General features: G+C 38.7%; 1 protein-coding gene across 8 annotated transcripts in view; it reads right to left on the bottom strand.

The window, feature by feature from the left end:
• PUM2 (pumilio RNA binding family member 2) overlaps nucleotides 1–22,496 on the bottom strand; it is a 55,953-nt gene that overhangs the window by 15,502 nt on the left and 17,955 nt on the right. For 4 of the 8 annotated variants that reach the window (XM_065730658.1, XM_065730661.1, XM_065730666.1 and 1 more), the window contains exons 3-13: nucleotides 19,431–19,536; nucleotides 18,970–19,157; nucleotides 18,170–18,339; nucleotides 15,116–15,386; nucleotides 14,710–14,803; nucleotides 13,114–13,239; nucleotides 11,880–12,019; nucleotides 10,423–10,561; nucleotides 6,362–6,505; nucleotides 5,161–5,442; nucleotides 338–574 (exon numbers count right to left, since the gene is read on the bottom strand). In XM_065730658.1, coding sequence (XP_065586730.1) covers nucleotides 338–574; nucleotides 5,161–5,442; nucleotides 6,362–6,505; nucleotides 10,423–10,561; nucleotides 11,880–12,019; nucleotides 13,114–13,239; nucleotides 14,710–14,803; nucleotides 15,116–15,386; nucleotides 18,170–18,339; nucleotides 18,970–19,157; nucleotides 19,431–19,536 — 1,897 coding nt within the window. The remainder of the gene's footprint in view (nucleotides 1–337; nucleotides 575–5,160; nucleotides 5,443–6,361; nucleotides 6,506–10,422; nucleotides 10,562–11,879; nucleotides 12,020–13,113; nucleotides 13,240–14,709; nucleotides 14,804–15,115; nucleotides 15,387–18,169; nucleotides 18,340–18,969; nucleotides 19,158–19,430; nucleotides 19,537–22,496) is intronic. The other 4 variants (XM_065730660.1, XM_065730662.1, XM_065730663.1 and 1 more) reach the window with 2 other exon arrangements.

Genomic DNA, 22,496 nt, shown 5'->3' with positions numbered 1-22,496 from the left:
TCGGAATACTGCACCTCCGCCCATCATATTGCAGGAAGCAACAATGCAAAAAGGAGCAGTAAGTCCTACTGGGCTCTCTATCGGGCTTATGGAGGGGAAGAAAAATCAGCTGCTGGCCACAGCACACAAAAGCTGAGTGCCCTCCACTGTCAAACCAAGGACCATTTGACTGTGCTCTTCCACCCTCAGGAACGGGCCCTCTTCATTACAAAACTGTTTTAACAGCAAAGGTAATGCGACATCTCTTATGCAACACATATTTTACACACAGAAATACATACACACATACAAACAAAACGTGTTTTGTTTTTTTCGTTTTTGTTTTTGTTTTTTTTACCTAAATGCAAACTGGATGAGGATCCATGTGATGAAAGTGATGGCGGTGGCGTAAGTGAATGTCCTGGAGTTTGGCTTGGCAGAGGCATGCCTATTGGACTTGGAGAGGAGGAAAATCCCAGACTATTGTAAAATGGCTGCCCTATGGGTGCTAGGCTGCTACTAGATCTTTTGTACAAGTCAGAGCTAGTAGATAGAGAATCTCTCCTTGTGGCACTACTACTTGCAGAACTGCCAACTGAAGAAGAAATAAAAAGACCCTAATTACACAGTGTCAACTGAATAAAACCTAATCCCCAACTACAGCTGGGCAATAACAGATGCGATCACAATAATTACAGCAATCATTATGACAAAGACAATTACTGTGATAACCACACATGCTTTTAAGTAAATCTAAGTGGGTACAAACACACCACATTTCATTCTAGACTTCTCACGGTAATGCTGTAGTACTCCATTTGAACACCTTGGGCTTCAGGCTTTATGAGATTACAGAGCGATTGCATACATCGAGCGCTTCTAAAGATATTCCCACTGAACTCTTTAAGCAATTTTTCCATCAGAAATTAACAGCAATACTTGAGTGCAGGCAAAAGGCTAAAAACAGCTTCTTCACTTTTAAGGGTTCAGAAAATAACCTACGTTGCTGTTCAGCTGTTTCTGAACTTCCTCGTTTGCAAACCCCTCACCTGTAGGAAAAAATGACTACCAAAAATTCCCTGAGAGAATAACGATTCTTAAAAGTATAAAGATATTATAAAGACAGAGCAGGCTAAGAAGAAGAGAAGCAGAGCAGAGATAGGAAAACTAAGGTGAGAAACTCTACTGCTAACACTACTTGTGAAAAACAAATGAGATTAGAAGCTGTGGCTAACAGAGTATTAGTGAAGGTTATCCTGCACAGCAACATTCAGCAAGGCGATGAACAGTCTAGGACAAATTAGGAGAACAACAGAAAGTTTTTAGGAATGTTAAAGTCGATCTGTTGCACACTTGAGTAATGTTAACTACAATGCCTATTTTAAACACTGTTACATTAATGAACCAAGATTATGGATATCTGGGTAACATGATCTGAATCAGAAAGATCATTTTATGCTTCAACTTAAAAAGGAAAAGGTCAGAGTTTATACTTTCATAATCTCTACCCATACTGGGGAACCCTGATACTACAGCCAGCAGCGCGGTCCAACATAAAGGCCTCCTGATACTTCCCACTCAGAGACACTAGAATTTCTTTGCACATCAGCAATTTGGCTCATATTTTTCTTGGCACTTTCATCTTGGATCAAATTGTTCAGTGAGGTTGTGCCCAAACAACACAGCCATCTTAGGAAACTGGGAATGGAAAGATGCTTCACCGTTACAAAATTAATCCAGTCTCCTACTATTTGAGAAATTAATGCTTTCACATACTGAGATAACATGCTAGCAACAGGAGACCTTTATTTTCATGCTCTCTTTCAGCTAGAAATCTTACTGAAATCACATTTCAGAGTTCAGCAGAGATCCGATACAGATTCACAGCTGAAAACTCTCCCACCCATTCATGGCACGTCTGAGATTATCAGTAACTGTTTCCCTGCAATTGTACTTCTAGGCTTGCGTACCATGCCAAAAATGGACTCCAAGTGTTGTCCAAGATCCCACCTGGTACTTGGGATACCCACCAGGGAGTGCAGAAAGCAAGTTATCTACTTCAAATGCAGAGGAGACAGAAACCAAACACAAGAAATAAGACTAGGCAAAAAGAAAGAAACCAGAACCAGGAAAAAGAAAGCAGGAGGAGAGAAAGATTGGACAAAGGAGCCAGCAGGGAGACTGCAAGAAAACTAGCAAGCAATTTCAATAGTAGCAGAATTGAGGATGAAAAAGAAAGCAGATCTGGTGAAAAGTTAGGCTACAGAAGGTATATGTGACTGTGGGTCAAAGAGACAGGAACAGTACGCTGGTAATGAGAACATCACACAGTACGAGCAGAAACAGACACACACTGAGGGAGGAGGGGAGGTAAGTACTGCCTGAAAACTAGTAAGGCAGACATACTGGAGGAGGAGCAAGGAAGAAAAGATACTGGACTAACTAGGCAAGGAGATTAAGACATCAGAAGAGCAAATTAAGGTAACAGCTGAAAGAAATCTTAAGATTTGCAACTAGCCCTACAGGTTCTGTCTCAGTTGATGAACCACGTGAGCGTTAATCCAATGCTACACAATGGATTGTTATTTTTCCAACTAAACGTGAAAAAAAAGCTAAACTTTAGTGTTTCTTATTCAGCTAGAGCACTGCAGCTTAACAAGTTACCATGAACCAGCTGAACTGCATTTTTACACACACACAAAGCTCAAAGAAATAAGATAAATTGCATTAACTCCGCACTCCTTACCACTAAGCTAATGCAGTCCCATCTGTTACAAGCCAAAGGCAGACAGACATCTGGGGAACTGCCCTGGCTGATCTGATTCTCAGTTACCTGTTAAGCTGCAGTACATTATCATGTACCTCAGTCTTTAAATTGGAGCATGAATAAGTTCATAAAAAGAGGACGGCAACATGCATAAAGCCATTTACATATGCTTGCCTCTCCCACTTTCTGCTCTGCTGTTCAGTCAGCCAGCTCGAATGTGCTCACCTTTACTTTTTTTTTCCTTCACAAGGAAATTTTTTTTTCCCATGTAGCAACTGAAAACACATAAGGGGCAGAAGGGCAAGATCTGTACTGCCCAGTCAGCCTACATGGACATCCTTTAACTGACATTCAACTCTTACAACACATGTAGTGGAGTTACAGATAAGCCAAGGCTTCAGCAAATCAGAATAGAAGCTCTTTTTTCATTTGCCTCAACATGCATTAAGATTTTTTACTCAATCTGTGCAATCCAATTCATGTATACGTTACAGCTCAGAAGCCTTTGTTGCTGTTATAAGAAGTATATTTTTAAGTGGATGTTAAGGCAAGTACAGTTTATACTTAGCAGGAGGGCACTTTCAATATGCTTTTACTGCATTAATATCACTAAAAGTATTTAGGGTTTAGATAGCACCTTTCATCAGCACTTCTCAACTGCAAAAGCATGAGCTTCCTGCTTCTCTGTGCAAACTACCATGAGGAAATCACCTAAGACACCACTGCAAGATTTCAGCACGTGCTGTCTATATTCAAGGCTTTGGACAAAGCTCTGGAACTGAACTTTGCTATGAGATAACGGCACAACCTCTTGTGCCAGCAACAAACATCTGTTGTATTTCTTCTCAGATAAGATATACAATTCAAATCAGTATGGTATGGAGGTCTTAGCGATAATGCTGGATAAAGACTTCCATGGCTTAGAAGTATTCTACCTAGACACCTGAAATGGGTGCACTGCATTAACTATGCACATATTTTTATGACCACACCTATCAATGAGACAAAACTTTATCTAGAGTGAAATGGCTGCTGAGAATTCACTGAAATCTACAGGTAGCTCAGGAAAAAAAAAATCTGTATTACGAAATACAGCACTTGGCGCGATTGTTCCGGCAATAAAATTTACCTGCTGTGATACCATGGAAAGCTATTAACCCTACACATCTGAGCGGCTTCTTTTGGCTTTTGGTTTTAATTGAAAATGGCACAATTTGAAGTTGAGAGATTAGAGAGGACCAGCGTAAAAACTTGGTCCTACACTTTGTATCACTAGCTTTGTTAAAGCAAGTAAATGTTTAGATAATTCCGTGAAAAACAATACTGAGAAAATGTCAGTGCTGGAGCACAGCCACGTGATGTCACTACGCACCTCCACTTTGCTACCAAACAAAGGTATCACATTTTAGCACTGAAGGGTGTGGTCTTCTTCCTGTTTTTCTGTGCACTCAGCTATCTTGTAACAGCAGTCACTACTTCTACACTTCAACACTATTTCATTTCCTGGGGGCCATTTTGCTTTGAAAAAATACTGTTAAAAGTACTATTTTTTTTCCTCCCAATTTCTACACATCTGCAAGATATGCAAGAATAAAAATAGGGTTCACATCTCAAAATAATAACAGCAGTAAGCAATTCAGTTCTGTAACTCAGAATGTAACATGAACAGCCAAAGGAAATGTTTAGAAAAGATTATTTAATTCCTCTCACTAACACTGAAATATAGGAAAACCTACTTTGCATATTTAAAAACTGTGAGAATAAATTGCTGCCATACAATATACAAAATGACTTTTTACTTTTTTTTTTTTTTTTGATAACACAAATGGGCCAATAGTATTGAAGAGGATACGCTGCAAGAATGTCAGGCTCCAAACTCTGCTTAAATGTACCTAAGATTAAATCTGAAATTAACAAGCACTACTCCTAGATATCAAGTCTCTCCATGATCACAGGCTAACCCTAGGAGCACTACAATACTACATCAAATTCAGAGCATCATAAGCAGTTTAATAAATAAAAGGAAATTTTCCTAGCATAAGTGTAACAAAAGAATGCAATTCTTAACAGTAGTCAGTTGTTACTTTAAACACAAAATGAAGGCTTCGTTTGCAAATGAAGAACAAAAATAAGCCTACTGGAAAAAAAAGGAACAAAGTTCTGGGGCAAAGTACAATGCTCAACAGAAAAAGTGATATCAGAGATATCTACAACTAGAAGGTATTTTACAAAAATTAATCTTGCATAGTGAATTAAAGCCCCTTTTTCTTCCCCTAAAATTGGCTTTCAATTTCCATACCCTTTTTTCAACATTGTTTCTGGAAATGTACGTGTATATCATGTGTCTGGATACAAATACATCTTTTCCCTTAACCCACAAGTCTCACAATTTCCTCACTATATTACCAACCTACCTGATGAGCCAAATCCACCAAGTGCAGAGCCGATAGCTGCTCCTAAGGAGCTGCTACTTCCAAAGCCAAGAGATGTACTTCCTGGTTGGCCAGGACCATGTGAAAAAAGGGAACTGTTTGGGGAGTTATTGGTCAAAGAGTTACTGCCATAAAATGAATTGGATTGAAGGCTACTATTTGTTTGCTGTTGCTGTTGTTGTGGCTGGGCACCAAGTGGCCGAAATAGACCGTTCGTGGCTCCCGTGAGATTGTTTGCTGTTCCTCCAGCTGAAGCAGCTGCAGCTGTAAAACACACGTTTTCAATCATAATTACTCTCTCAAACATTTCTAACTGAAAATGGACTATTCAGGTCTACATCTTATTTTTTAAGAATCCCTCTTAAACAAACAGAAAATCACATATTAAAAAAGAAAATTTATGGTATTATACAGTCTTAATTACCCAAGGAAAAAGAAAAATAAGACGGTGTATGTTGGAAGCTAATCAAGGCTGCAGGATAGGTAATGTAATGGAGGGAACTGTCAGTGTAAATCCATCAACGTTACTGTTCACTGAACTGCGCTTTGAGATTCAAATTCACAATAGCAGAGTTACAGCTAACATTCAAAGACAACTCATGTCAGAGCGAGAAGCTTACAGATCAACTTAAATTCTCACCTTCTAAACAAATTAATTCATCTTGTGTTAATAATTTGGATTTCAATTTAATAAATACAATAAATACAGTTGTTTAATAAGGTAAGGCCAGAATCTGCCCCTTATAAAATGAAAGCTACAGACTTCTCATGTAACTAATTATCCTCTTCTGCTTATCCTTCTGTACTTTTTCCTTCCCATACTTCTCATTAGAAACCAAACCAAAACACAAAAACAGCAACTTTTGTAAGAAAAGCGTATCAAGGCCCCAGAGTATTCCATCATCTTCTGCCAGGCCGAAGCAATGAAATGATGCTTCCAAGAGGACACCGTTTTGAGAAGTGATGAGAAGTGCATGTTATATGCATGGGGAGAGGAAAGGAGAAAATGATAGAACAGTAGACGTGACAATAAGAAACAGCACGTGGTATATCCTTCACAACTGGAAATCCTCACAGGGTGTGCATGAACCACATCAACAATATGAAATACTAGTCAACTAACACTGCTGCTGAGATTCCATACAAACAGGGAAGAAATCTCCATGGAAGATCAAATACTTACCTGCTTGTGCTGCTGCAGAGCTGATTATGACAGGAGTTGAGGCCACCAATCTGACTGGTGCTCCAAGGCCAGTTCTTGCTCCAGGGCCTACTACTAAGGCACCAGTCTGATCATAATAGGCAGTGGGAGCTAGTACTTGATAGCCTACATGATACAGAATACAAACATTAGTAACACACAGCCGTGAACAGTCAGCATTTCCTCTCTCACTGAAATACCTTGGCAACAAACTGTGAGAAGGACAACTGCATTTTTGCCACAGTGCCTTAGAAAAGAAACCAAACATCAAAAGAAAAAAGAATAATTAATATTATAAAAAAGTGCCAAAAATCATAAAATCTTAGGAACATCCTATATCATTTTAAAACACCTAGCACAGTAGCTGGATTTAGCAATTTCAGTGTTTATCCTCAAAGTTAGTAAGTCAAGTTTCCAAGTACCACAACCAAAAAGGTGCAGGAGCACTGCAACTTGTCATGATCAGAACACTACAGAATCAGCTTGTTCAAGCAACTTAGAATATTCTACAGTTCTCTTTACTCCTGAAAAGTTGTTGGGATCTACTTGCTACTGGCTATCACTGTATCAAAGAAAATCATGTTTTCAGAGCTCAGAATTAGTTAACACTTCCCAGGATTTGCTCAGTCCACCCATCCTCTTGAGATGTTCAAACCCACAGATAATGCTGTTGCTAAAAACAAACAAAAAAAAGGACTGAACACGTATTTAAACCCTTCTGCTCATCTAAAACTAATACACAGCATTTCATACAACTTCAGGCCCAGATAATGTAAACAAGCCTATCTTCCAATGTGAAATACCCAAGTAATGGTTGGGAGGAAGGAGTATGGGGTGGGAGGAAGGAAAAAAAAATCATTCAGGAAATTTACACTGTATTACAGTAATTAAATTTACTAGGATTGATGCTAGTGCAACTCAATATATTTACTTTTTTCTGAAATAATTGACCAGGATGACTGCTGAATTAAATAACAAAAGCAAGTGACACTTGCCCTTCGTATTACAAAATGCTTGACACTTGCTTGCCATTCCCTTGTGGCTGATACAAACATTTAAAGTCAATAACCTAGGTCACCAATACCAAGACAGCCCACCACAGAGGGCCCAAGCTACGTATGAGAACTGATGGGTAATTTGGAACAGGGACTCCTCATCTCTGAAGTGAGCACAGTCCAGCCCAGAACAGCAGACATCCCATACTCAAGATGTCAGAACAAAGCAATGTAGGCACTATGGTTAAAAAGCTGAGTCTTTGCTAAGTGCACCCAGAACCTCAAAAATAGGCTATAAAATCATTCACTTTGTCACCACAAATATGATTTCAGAGATGTAATCTCAGTTAAATAACTGAAGAACAGAAGCTCTCATAAAGAAATTTCAGTCTTCTGCTTTCCCATTCCTCATCATACAGTATCCCACACACTTTGCACCGTACTCCAAGCAGCTAGATACGCACAGTCGCAGACACTGCATCCCAGCTTTCTCTTACCATAGGTACGAAGGTGATTTGCTAGGTCTTTTCCCCACTAATTGCATCTCTCCTCATGTTTCATTTTGTACTACCACTCTGTCGAACCATCTGCACCCCATGGCTATGCAACCTTCCCCTCAAATTAACAACTATCAGACCTCACTTCAGTGACTTCACATCCAAGCTTCCTGTTCCTGCAGTATACTGCAACAACAAAAACCATACTCTTTGCTTTCTAACTCTATCCTAATCACATCTTTTATCTCAGAATTCAACTGCTCTATTTACATTTACCATGTCAAGATCAGTAGGGAATACCAAAACAATCTGGTTTTCTAGAGTTCTGTTTTACTGAAATGATTTCCAAATGTCTCCAGAACTACACTTTAAAAACTTTCTGCATTCTTTTCACACAAACTTTGAATATTTTTAAAGAATGAGAAAATAAGAGGAAATCTGTTCTCTTGGCTCTTGCAACCCATTCTGTGTAGCTACGATCCATCCAGTAATTTCTTCAGTGTTTACCACTGGGAAGGTCCTACGCCTTTTCCTCACTGATGACACAGGTTCAAGCCAAACACATGTCAAGGTTTTGTCACTTCTCTCTACTCCAGTTAACAATATAGATAATAAGATACAACACTCACTACTACCAACTCAATTATCTGCCCCTTTTAATGCTGCCATCCTGATACTTCTCTCCCTGCTCTGGAGCATAAACTGCAAATCATCATTGAGTCCTCTCTCTCTGGGTGGACAATTTACAGCTCCTTCCTTCTGAACATTCCCAACATCCAGCTACTTTCCTTCACACAGATTTGAAAATCCACTCAGCATTTTGTCTTCTTTCCTTAAACACTGCAGCCTTCACTTCAGTCTCCCAAGCCCACCAAAAATTGTACTGCTATAACCTTTATGCTGTCCCAACACAGATCTCTTTCTGCGCTCTTCCGCTCTTCACAAATCAAATTCAGAACCTACTTTCCTATCAGTAAATGATTTAGATATGCTATAACCTTTATTATTTTTGCCAACCTCTTAGCTCTCTGTATTTCTGCCACAATCAAATTTGACTTCTATTTAATACAACCTGGAAGTACAAGAAAGTACAACACTCTGCAGTGGCAGAAATTCTGGGTAACAGAACAGGCAGTGCCAACAAACAGAAACTGATGGCTTCAACATTCTATGAGCATAGTTCAGACAACTTAATGCCAGATCCATCCATGCCAACAGCTAGAGCTGTGTGGACACAATATAACTGAAGCTACACCTGACCTAGCCTGTTCAGGCAATAATGACTTCAGAGTGATTCACCTGGCCAGCTGCTAGGCACCTATTGTAGAGTAAACTGCAATCTCTGTACAGAAAATGCTTGAGCTACATCCTCACAAAGCAGAACAGCTCCTTACTCAGCTGAGGTTACATGGAGGTCCCCAAACGCTATTCCCTAAGCTCAGTGCAACCCTCCTCCCTGTTCTCATTTGCAGAGACAAACGGGTACAGATCATATGATGAATTTGGGTGTATCCTCTGACTTTGCCTTGGGTATTCACTGAATGAGAAACTGTCCAGTTTTTAGGAATTACTTGAACTGAGTGATGTGTTATAGTAGGACTGAAGAATTTGAAATGGAATTGCACAAGCCACTCCACAATCTTCAGGCTCCACATGCAAAGCAAGAACTACTAAGTAGCTATAAACAAACAAAATCAAATGACAAGATGCATGCACAAAAACTGCCCAATTAAGCCTCTGAGGCTTATGCAAAGACACCTACAGCACCTCTGGTAGGCTGCACTGTTTGCAGACCTTCTCTGGCACTTTGGAGAGGTGCAGAGATGCTACAAAAGGACTGAAGCTGTACAAGTCAAACACGTTGGCAACTACCATCAACTTCACCTGATTTAACTATGTAAAATTGGTATTCAAGTAGGGCCAAATTATTTTTCATCAGGTAACAGTACCCAGCATTTAAAATGATGAACTTCAACCTGACACACTATACGTTTATGATACAGTACTGAGACACATAATACTCCCCAGAAGTCAGAAGCCATGCCCACTGAAAAAGAATCAGAGCCTCTTAGCTTTGAAGTAATTCCACTTGAAGCATATTATGATCTTCAGAGATAATTATCCAGTAATTTTCTTTTAAGTTTCCTTATCTTGAATTCTGATTTTTAGATTTTAAATATTATCACACTCATAGGTTAAAAAAACAAAAAACTTCAGAAAGACCAATCATTACCTCATGGTGCATCGGACTATTTAGACAACGCGTGACCTTTTAAGACAGTGAGTAGTTGCCTCATTATAAGTGAAATCATCCTGCCAACAACCTGTGATACCCCTTGTGAGTACATTTATGAGCAGAGAAAACGCAAGAGGAATTCCTCGTGTTTGAGGAATCCGTGTGAATACATAAACAGTGTAACCATAGAAAACTCACTTCTAAGCAGTTTACCAAAATCATGGCAGGATTTTGATAGCTAATCTGGTATCTAACAACACCAATATTTTAACTTTCAGGTATTCCCTCAACTCACTGATTACGAAACGTACATACCTGGCATGCCTGTAGCAAGACCCTGACCAAAAGCCAAAGCTGGATTTGCTGCTGCAGCTGCTGCAAGTGACTCTGCCTGCTGCCCTTGCTGACCCTGACTGGGGGTAAGCGGGCGCTGAGTTGCTCCAGCACGCAGAACCTGAAAAAGACCAGTGTGATACCTTTTACTTCTGAGGTGAGAAAGCATGCCTGTTATAAGCTGCAAAACGCCTACAATGGTTTCTTTGCATATCTGATACTATCTGAATACTCCATCTCACCCGTTTCAAGAATATTTAAATACAAAGAACAAAAAGCATCAACTGATCTGTTGATGATCATGGCAATGTACATGCCCTGCTCTGATCTCGTTCATGTTCTGTCAACAGCATCAACGGATAACGGAAGGAAGAAAATCTGGACAAGTGATAATATTTATGATTCAGATTATCCAGTGACTGAACACATGCCCTTCCCTTACAAATTATTTGTTTATGTTACTGATAATCGGTCAAACTGAGAAGCAATCTAAGTTCTTCAACTACTTTGTTCTTCTTGGTTTAAATATCCTTTTCCAGGTCCAAAATAAAAAGACAACACTATACTTTGCCAGGGGGGTTGGATTAGATGATCTCTAGAGGTACCTTCCAACCCCTAAAATTCTGTGATTCTGTGATTTGTAATATATCCCATGCAAAACATTACATGTGATTTGTACCAAACAGACAGGGAAGGCAGAAGACCAGTGGAGAGAAAATACACATTAAACTATAACCACTGTCAGCAGAAGGACAGCTCTGCCTGGATAGTGTAACAGAAGTAACTTATTTGTGCTAACTTGAAGTCACTTCTTAGATATCAAATTCCTAATAACAGTACTGAAGTTTTAACTATGTTGCTAGTAATAATGTTCATTCAAGCATCCATCAAGCATAGCACCACAGTACATCTCTTGTTTTCCTCTGTTAACACCACTTGTTAGTAGAAGTGGCTCACAAAGGCTTCAAAACTGCATCTAGAATAACAGTAAAAAAGTAGAAAATATATATTTTTAAAACTCACTTAAAGAAAATGGCAATAAATTCTTGTAGCAATTGCTTAGTCGTGATTACCAAAGCAAAAATAACATGACATAGTGATGTTGTAACAGGAATGACCACTCTATCTCTTTTCCTTCCATCGTGGCAGTTTCCTATAGTTGTTTTAAATTTTGTTTTAAAATCTAAGTAACTATCCACACAGAATTATCTAGATGGGAAAAATCGTAACAACACAGCAAACCAGGCAACAATAATCAGCAATGTAAGGAAACTGTGAAGTTCTGAGACATCAAACACTAAGTTAACTATTGAGATATGAATACTGATACAGCAGAACACCACCTGAATTAAGTAATGCCTTCTGGAACGTGATCTTTATAGACTGAAAATGCTACAGCAAGGCTTTAAAGCCCTGTCTCCTCTACATGAAGAACGTACCGGCTGCTGCCCCTGCTGTGCCTGGGAGGCTGCTTGTTGATTTGCTGTGGTATTTGCTGCTGCAGCTTGCTGCTGAAATAAATTGGCTGGATACACCCCCCATGGAACACCATAATACTGAGGTGGAACCACAGCAGGACCTAAAAACAGAACGCTTGATTATTTCATCTCAGGCAACCGATTCTAATTGTTTATATTGTTTGCAGCATCCCTTCACTGTTCTGTCTTCCAAATGTCAGAACAGAAATCAGTATTGGAAAATTCAGATGTTAGTCAAAATGATACATTAACATAAGGTTAATTTATAGGATTCATATGAAACCATAACTTCTTTATGAAAAGATAACTCTGTGAGATTCAGGTGATAAAATGAAAAATGTACGGTGATCAAAGCTTAATCAAAGCACACTCAAAATGACTTTCCATGGTTGGAAGGAGGACATCGCAGAAAGCCAAACTCATCCTCCAGCAGTAATTTACTAAGACTTGCTCATGTTCTGTTTCTGCCTCCCTGCCAACTACACGCAGCACTCTTCACAGCATGCTTGATTCTGCACTTACCTTTTAACCTACTGATAAGTAGAACCCAAAGAAGGATAATTTTATATTGCTGTGTTGCACACAACCAAAATATACCCAATGCACTCTTTGTACTGCCTTCCCTGTGCAAACACTAACTGGAGATCTAGTATTTTTCAAACTGTTGGGCTCAGGTCTGAGCACTGAGCTAGGACTTGAATACTCCTTTGCATTTCTCAGCAGCACCAACTTTAAAAGACACTGTCCTGGGCGTGGGGCTCATGTACAGTCCGGGCCTTGTTAGCACACTGGAGACCTGTTTTATTCTTATGCTCACTGAGAAGGAGAAAATCTGGAATTAGAAAGCTAATGCACCAAGTAAAAACATGCAAGGAAACACTAGCTGTCTCATCTTCTGAAAATAAGACTCTCTGCTAATGTCAGTAACAATCTGATTAACAATAAGCTTTTCAGAACAGAGATACCTCACTGTTGCATTCAAGTCCAGAGGGAAGAAACATTCAGAATGCATATCTAACAAGAACTGAATTCCTTCTACAGAGTGAAAAATATCAACTCTGTAAATGTTATTTTCTCTACAAGTTCTTCCTTCCTAGAAACACACCTACAAAGAACATACAGGACAGATCTCAGCTTTTTTTCCGATTTCATTCAGTAAAACTATCAAGATAAACACAAGAAAATGTTCAGTTACCTGCTAGGGTGGCTGCTGCAGCTAACCCAGCTGCAGTGTATGGGTCAGTACCTGGAGGAGCAGCACTGATAATATATGGGTTTGGCACAAAAGCTGCCGGAGCCAAGCCTGCTGAGAATACACCTGCTACAGTAATAAACAGAGTTTAATTATAGCTAACAGACTTAGCAAGCATGATCAGACTCAAACCAATCAAACCACAAAGCAAATCCATTAAAATCAGTACTGCTTATAATTTGGAACTTCCTAAGAGTGGATGCAGTATTATAAAAATCAATGCTTCTTTTTCTTGTCAGTCCTTTCTTGCTGTTCCCATAGCTTAACAGCTTTGTGCTGCTGACTTACAGACTCCAGAGAAACTGATCTCATTTATACCTACCCACCCTTCCATAGAAGCTTTTCAAATAAGAGGCTTGCTGCTAAATTTCTGCTAAAGCGTGTACCAGAAGATGCTTCATTTCTAAGAACAGAAATACAGCAGACTGCTCAGTCAGCACTTTCATACAAAGGAGCTTCTCTGCAGTTTAGAAGTGAAAGCAAGGCACCAGACAAGACTTGTGGCCTCACACAAACATGTCCAGCTGACATGTTCACCTCCAAGACTGAATTAAGTTAGCTGGATAATGCTGAAAAGCTGCCACTTACAGGCAGCCAATCCCTGTCTACATCTGCCTGACCTGATAGCATCTAGATGAATAAGCTGATGAGGGAAACTATATCACTGTACCACAGGAGAACAAAGACTTCACTCTGGAGACACTGCCTCCCTTCCTTTTTGTTCTTCTGCAGGAGAAACCTTTAACCCCTCACAGCCAGTGCACAAATGCATACACCTCATCAATGCCATGGTGAAGCAGGAAGGGCAGAAGCCATTAAATCTGCCCTACCACTGTATCACATCTGGATGTGCCCCCACTCCTAAGGAAGGAATTGCTGCCACGGAGGTGCCAATTGCTCCTACCTCTCTCTCCCCAGAAGGACATCTTTGCAGCAGTTGACTGTGAAACTGATCCTGTGGTAACTGAAACACAGCCTCCTGGTCAGCTGCCAGCAGAGCTCGTGCAAGAACTGGACGCATTCAGTTCATACATTGAATTATTTTGAAAGGACAGCAAAACTTCTTGCAACAGAATAACTCTAAAGCTTTTTTGATGCCATTAGCAAGGAAGAATTAATCAACCTGAACTAAAAGTTTTATTTCAAAATTCTACTACTGAATGGTTTTAACTGGAGTATCAAAAATATTAAAACTGCACAACAGAAGTGCAAAGTTTTGCAATTTTTAGTAATTAAATTTGCTGTTTCTATTACCGATTTCTGGAGAAAAGCTTTTTCTGTCTCCATTTTTTTAACATTTGTTCCCATCCAAACTTAATTATGCTACATAAGCAAAAGTAACTTCCATTTCTTTGCATGCAACAATTGAGAGAATAAAAATTCACACAAAAGAGAACCAATCAGAAAACAGCATTTTCTAAAAGCAAGATAGTCATTCTGAGCCACTTCCAGGGGAACCAATAAAACGAGCCAACTGATGGATGTCTATTTAAATTAGAATCTACTTAAATGAGGTGCTGCACTTCACACAAAGCTCACCTATGTGTGGCTGCTGAGCCGCAGCCAGGGCGTACTGCTGCTGCTGGGCTGCTGTTAACTGCTGAACAGTCAGAGCATTAGTCCTCTGGAAAAGCTATTAGGAAAAAGAAAAAAATAAGAAGCATTTCAGCTTTCAGAAGTCAGGACTACAACTTCCTAGGATTTACTTACTGAAACGAAGTTCTGACCCAAGCTTCTACCCTATGAAGTTACTTTACTGGAAAATTACATGCCAGTCTTCTTCCTGTACATTTATTATTACAGTCTTATTCACTGTACATTTATTTGCCTCTGACTATGTCACAGATATTTAATAAAACGGAATATACAACATGTTTAAATGACTACTGAAGAGAACAAGCATTTAAAGGACCAACGTGGCAATACTCTGAAATCCAGTACTAACCTGCTGCTGAGAATTGTAGTCAAAAAGTCCTACAGTAGCTCCTGAAGAGTCCATCTGTACCTGATTGCCAGGATAATCAAACTGTAGAGAATCAAGACCAACTTGTTCCATGGCATCTAGATTCTGATTTTCTGGATTGGAAAATTCTTCTACCAAGGGCTTGTGGCCTGTAGGATTGGGAAGTGGACCCAATCCTTCTGTGGTGCTAGGATTGGGACCCAAGCGCTCAGCTACTTCTGTTGGGGAGGCTTGTCGACTTCCAGGGGTACGACTGTTCAGAAGAAATTCAAGATAGACTCTTACAGTCTGAAATAACACTGTCCTACTGAAAGAGTACAGTATTTCCATTCTAAAGGGATCTCTGAGTTCAGAGACATTACAAAGAAGTTATAAAGGAGAGTGATTTTAACCAGCATGCACTGACGGCTCAAGATAAAGGACACATTCCATTTCAAAGCATATGTTTTATTTTTTTAATCTTTAGAATATACAGCTCTCTAAAATCATTGTAAAAAAAAAAAACCAAACTAATTGAGGAAGGTATTTATGGTAAAATAAACTGTAATAATTTGTAAGTTTTGGGGTGGCTTGTTATTGCGTTTTGGGAGTGATAGAATTACTAAAAAACAACTCAAAAAGAAATAATTAAAAAACAGAAACAAAAGGGACACAGCTGTGTACTCATGCCAAAGGAGAGAGAGCGACAGTAACACTTCAGCTGGAAAAGACACACACAGTGTAGCAAGTATCTTTCACATCTCAAAAGCAAGCAATGCATTTTCACCTCTATATAAAGCAGGCTGGTAACTCCCCCACATTTAGCATTTGACTAAAACATCCCATTTCCCTACACAAGTCATTCACCAGGTTACACCGATGACTGATCGTGGAGAAAAAGTGTTCCTAATATAATCCCATCAGTTCCATCTTAAGTTCCTTAAGAATAATCACAGCTTGTTGTTACAAAGAAAATCTTTAGGATGGAGTAAAATGGGAGTGTTTGATTTCTTTTGGCAGTACATCAGAGATATGCTCCTAGAAATTGTTTACTGCACCAAAGCCCTGAGGTTCAGCTTTCCATATGTAAAGAGCTGGTGGTGGCTAAGATTTAGACAGCTGCACTTACACGTGTGTAAGTTTACACATCTTGAAATGCCACCAGGAGGATGGAAATTTAGTGAGTACCAACTGACAGTCACCAGGAACTGAATTTAGGTAAAAGCTGTATCATTCCCACATCTCCACAAGCTGTACTGACTGCATCTCCACCAACTACAGGTGAATCTGACAAAAATTTAAAATCAAATACTGGGAGTGAGTTGTGTGAGAGAACTCATATTCCCCTAACAGCACTGGTTGTGTTAGCAGAGCACTACAATTATACACATTTATAGTTTTTCAAGGAACACACACATTTCAGTTAAGATTACTTTACTCGCGATGATGGGTGCACAACCCCAAAAATCAATCTTGCAGGATTAACCTGTAATTATTTCAAGAGTACACTGCCAGACAACTAATTCTAGGACAGACAGCCTCTGTAGTATCCTTGCTTGCGACTACGTTTTACTCAGTGAATAAAAGCAAGATTAGAGCTGTCTAACATTCCTTATTCTCCCCAAGTGCTGTACAGTATCAACAAAGCGAGGAACAAAAGGAAAATCAGCAGTTATTTCAATACATATTTGTTTTAAAAATGTCCTAAGTACAATAGAAATACAAGGAGGAGCACAGGACAAAGCTCTGCTTTACTACTTATGTTTACTTAGTAAAAGATGCTCCTAATATCAGTACTGATCTGTTGCTATAGTTAAAGTTGTGTCAATACTTCAATTATAAACCTCTGTTGGAAGGCTTAATACCATTGCTTCATATGGGCCATTTCAATTAGATCGCCTTAGTTTTTGAGAGGTTTTCTGGCTCTGGATGCTTCTTTGCACTAGTTTTTAATTATTTCCTGCTTTAAATAATACAAAATAGAATGAACCAATATTTTAAAACTGAAATAGAGCCTGGAGAAGCAGGACAAAAAAAAATTATTCTACATTTGCTACTTATAATATAGAAAGTAACTTCATTTATTTCACATATTGCAGAATGCATCCGAAAGGAAGTAATTAGTTTGAGCTCTCTAATAGGCATGGTATTATATTATTTTCAATAACGTGTCCTGAAAAATAGGCCCGAAGAATCTTTCCTTAGCTTTAGGTAATTACATTTTTAAGGGGTAGAAAACACTTCTATATGAGATTCAAACATGCATTTTAATATACTTGCTCAATTATAAACTAATGAAACCACGACTATTAGGTCACGTTCATCACATTAATATGAATTTATGAGCAGCACTCTAGTTCTCTAATTCTGCTAATTTTTCTCTGTGACAGTTATAAATGCATCAGTCATTTATAAACAAGGATTAGTCCTTTAAAAGCATCCAATTTAAAATGCATTTTAGCATTAATAAAAAAGCAGGCTGGCAGGACTGTATCATTCATAAACCTTGAGTTTATTCCACTTTTTTCCCTAGGAAAAGAATTAAACGTTAACACCATTTTATGCAGTGAATTATGACACTTAGCTGTGTGAATCCTTATCCAAGCACATAATTTCCACAAGGACTTTTGTGGAGAAATAAGCATGTTAGGCTGAGGCACTGACCAGCAAAATCAGAGGTACATTAAAGTTCCATAGGACTATCTCTCTACAACAATCAGATGCAAAAGTTATAAAGTATCAAAAAGAAGCAGAGAGAGAAAGGGATTTGCTTTGTAATTAAAAGGGTGAAAGCTTTCATCCCCCTTTAATTTACCACATTGTGAAGGTACTCATTTGCTTTGAAGAAATACTTTATTAAGATGAATTTGTCTCATGAGAAGTGACACACACACTAATGACATCCTAAGAAACACGTGGCACAGTGGGAAAGGGAGGACGTGAGGCAGCAAGAATCAATCTGCAGCTGGATAATGTTTGAAGCTGACACACAAACCAGAACTGTAATAATGCCTTAAGAGACATGTTTGCCCTCTTGAGAAACAGTTAAAAGCTTACTTAAAATCTTTGCAATCGGCATCCATTCCATTTGGCAAACCTCTGCCATTTATTTTAGTAACATCCTCATCATCTTGTTTAAGATCTCTGTTTTTGTCCTCCTCAAATGGAGAAGCCTTGCCTTTCTGATCTCCTTTCTCAGGTCCATCTGTTTCAGCATCTCTAGTGCCCTGAGGAAAAAGAATCTGTTTGATTCTGAATATTGAACAGAACACAATAGGAGCACCACAAGGTGACCTAATTCTACACTACAGCGCATGTAAACAATACAAACAGTTTGTTTTCAAGAGAATTGCATCTGGTGGGTAACTTGGTCACCCAAGTTCTGACCACATGCAATTAAAACTGCCAAGATGTGAAAAGGAATGCCAGGATTTATAATGGAAGAGCTAACTCAACCTTAACTATAGCGGTGCTGTTGAAGCAGTAACACTTCTAGTTTATACAGTTAAACATCCAGTACATAAAACCCCCTTATGAAACACAGAATAGGAAAACCTAGGGAAAAAAAAAAAGTACAACGTGCATTTTCAATTATCTGTGACCTTTTCCTTCCTCTCTTTAAAGGCATTAGGAAAGTACAGTTTTAAAGGCAGCTATTTAGTCCAGATTCCCAAACTAGTTCCCCTCTGACCTCCCTATCCCCCTCCAACCAAGGAAGATAGGCAGACAGCAACTATACACTGCCCTATAAAGAGAAGAGGGAAAAAAAAAAGACAAATCGGGTAGAAAAATATAACCATGTAAATCACTAAACCATAGCACATAACTACACAAGCTTAACACACTGTATTACTTACAAAAGCTCCTTTCCTAAACCGGGAATCCAATTTATCAGCTGGAGAGGAACTTAACACATATTCTACCATGCTCACTCCAAGGCCACCACTTTCTGATCGTGGAGACAATACAGCATTTACTTCACTGTTTCCATGAAAACCCTGTCCAGGCTTTCTCTGTACCATAATAGGCTGGGACATAGAATGGTCTGTTGAAACAAATAAATAAAAATATCACTATTGCACTTTTTGACTACAACTTGCAATATTTGTGCATTTCATTACAAATGAGGTATGAAGAATAAATAAATGCAAAATCCCACTCTTCAAAAGTGTTACCAGCATAAAACCAACAGTGCTACATACATTTTTACACTCGAAAGGAAAACCAAATTGACCATGCATCTAACGTTCAGCATACTGTTGTACTTCAACACGTACGAAGTGATCGATTTCTCAGTAAGTATCCATTTATCACTTACGAGGAGTTCCCCATGCAGTCTCTCTCCACTCATCACCAAGGAATATCCCTTTTTGTCCATCTTTTGTTGAATCATCAGGTTCCCAAAACTTTTTGGCAGGTAAAAGCTGTGTAAGAAGAGAAAATTCTTATTAAAAATATGATTACAAACAGGCAAGAAATAACAGTATGGGTAAGATGACAGGCAGTTTGTTTTAGACAGAAGTCAGCTTCACCTAAGGAAGCATGCATACTCGAGGAATAATTAAAACACCTGAAGTTGTGTTGTTAGTGAAGCTGATGATGCATGAAAAAAAACTGCTCAAATGACACCAAGACAGATCCTGAAGTCATGAGGAAGGGATACAAAATACATAGCCAGTTACGTTAAAAAGCTGAACAAATTTTCCTCTCAGAAACTTTGAACTTTGCCTCCTTCTCACTTTGCCTCAGAAGCTGGGTCTTTTTTTAACGAATACCAGTGTGAGAAATAGTAATAGTTGCCTTCATTTCAAGTTTTAGAAAGCAACTGATCTGCACTGTGACAAGTCAGCTCCTTTAGACCACACTCATCTGTTGGTTATAAACTGGTGGCCATCAGATCTCAGGTTTATAGTACCAGTCATTCAATATAGCCGCATGATTCTATTCATTATTATTTCCAGAGCAAAGTTTCAGGTCAGATCAGTATGAGAATCATTTCTGTTCTGTCTTCAAGACCAGAAGACACTGCAAAACTATAGAAGAACCACACAAACAAGAATTTCTCCTGTACTTAGGATATAAGATATAAAAATAGAGAGATAAAAATCATTCAACATCACAGCTGCTTAATATGAGCCCTGATTAAGCTACTAATTAGATTTAAACATCTTTTTTTAGATTTTTATTAATCTAACTTTGAAAGAGTTTGTGAACACTGCTTAAAGAAGAGGGCAAGAGTGTCGTTAGCGGGCCACAAACATTAATAATGGAAAAAGAGAGGTGAAGGAAGCTCCTCCTGAATAACTTAAGGATTGCTGATTGATGTCTCCTATGTTTACCAGAACAATTAACAGAGAAATAATGTTTAGCTAAACAAGATACTGAAATCCCTGTGTTCCTTAACATAAAGAAATCAGTAACACTGAAAAACTGGTGGGTGGAGGAAGATCAACAGCCAACATCCAACAAAATCATCTATGGGAGAGAGTTCCATGCTGCAGTACTGCAGTGATGACCTGCTCTGACACAGGTGCCCTCTTCCTCAATACCTGGGAGAACCACCAGCAGCTGCCAAACAAACACACCTAGGGAGCACCAGAATATTGAGTCTGCCACAAATTTAACAACTGGATGAAGTTTGCCATCAGAGGATTTAGAAACAGTCATGGAATCTTAAAACTACAGTTCAACTATAAAGTAAAAGATGATACGTTACAGATAAACCTAGGAAATCCATTAATATTTCTCAGCTTTGTGTTGTACCAATTTTGCAGTGCTAATGTTTCACTCTGTATCGCAGAGTTAGACCGAAAGTTATATCTGTGAAACCTTTTAGGAGGAAAAAGAACCACATTTTATATTAAATGCAGCCCATCAGAAGTTCAAAGGTTCTTCCAGCTGAGGTGAGAGCTATGAGAAACAGTGAAAAGTGAAGGTCAGAGCAAAAAAACCTTGGTGTCATAAAATTAGCGCATAGCTTCCAATTGAATTGAATTGAAAATTGTTTAAATTGAATTAGAGTTGCTTTTATATATCTAGATATATTTGATTGTTTGTTTGGTTGATTCCGCTATCAGACAGATGCTCAGATGAAGCAGTGAAAAGCCATAAGCAATTCTGAGTAGAACACACTGCAATTCTGATTTCAAAACTCATTTTCAGAGTTTCTATCACAGAAAGAAACTGTCCACTGATCAAAAGACACAACAGTGACCGCAGGCAAAAGGCTGTGGGTTATTCTTTTTTCTGTTGTATTCTGTGTGTTTTTCTCTGTCCTAAACTGAACACTCTTTAACTTCCAAACATATGCATCCAACTCCTTATTATGTTTTCTGATTAACAAAGTAAAGCTTCAAAATAAACATAATGCACCTATACGTCAGAAGGCTTCAGATAAAGCTGAACTGATTCATGGAGACCTTTCTGATTACATTTCACAGAACCAAGAAGTCCTTCAACTATGTGGAGAAACTGACATTTTTAAAGATTATCATCTGTGTCTTTCTGTGGAAGAGTGATCCAGATCTTTTTGTTTGTTTTTTAAAGAGAGAGTTGATGGGTATGGCATATACTATGCCCACTTAAAGGGATTTTTTAGCTACTGGATTGCCATATAGAGCAGCAGCAGGAGCAGCTGTCAATTATCTCACTGCGTAAGTAAAAAAAAATGTTTTTCATTAAAAAAAAGTACCATGTTCCTGTTTAACAGATAAGAAAAAAACAAACAGAAACTACAATCATCCTGCCATCTGATAACATGCCTTGTGCACAATACTTCCTGAATTTAATCTAGTAACCTGTAGTTCAAAAGAGACTGCTCTTCCGACTGTACGCTCGAGTGCCTTCCTCAGTATCAGCCCTGCTCCCTTTTAAGTCTCTGCTGGATAACAAAGCCCCTTTCTATCCACAGGTAATAACTAATTATGTCAGAGCTCACTCTTAGCAGCTCTGATGAGTAACTACACACTCTCAATTACTGGTCTAAAACTAACAATTCTTCTTTTCCCCCCAAGATCAGAAGATATTACAGTGTAGCTTATTAAAAGCTCTCCAAATAAAGTTTTGAGACCAGAAATGGATACGTCGTCCCTAAAACAAAATTTATGTTCACTTTGATCCTTGTTTCTCTAAGAACAGATGCTACCAAATAAAATTATTTTATATTGCTTGCCAATTAATTTTACGTGTGGCTGTATGAGGTCAGACAAAGGGCCCAGAATGCCAGCCCTGAAATAGGAAACAGCAGATGCCCAGAGAAAAGAAATAACAACGTGTCAGTATTTCTTCAGAATATCACCCTGACCTTCAGAGCCATGATGGCTGCTGAAAGCTGGAGCCAGAAGCAGCATCTGCATTTAACCATCTAAGCTACAACTGCAGGTGA

Source organism: Cyrtonyx montezumae, unplaced genomic scaffold (genome assembly GCF_038088225.1).
Source record: "Cyrtonyx montezumae isolate F1298 unplaced genomic scaffold, pur_monq_1.0 scaffold_13, whole genome shotgun sequence".
Lineage (NCBI taxonomy): Eukaryota > Metazoa > Chordata > Aves > Galliformes > Odontophoridae > Cyrtonyx > Cyrtonyx montezumae.
Note: the sequence above shows the minus strand (reverse complement) of the source record. Positions and strands in the feature narration are given on the sequence as shown.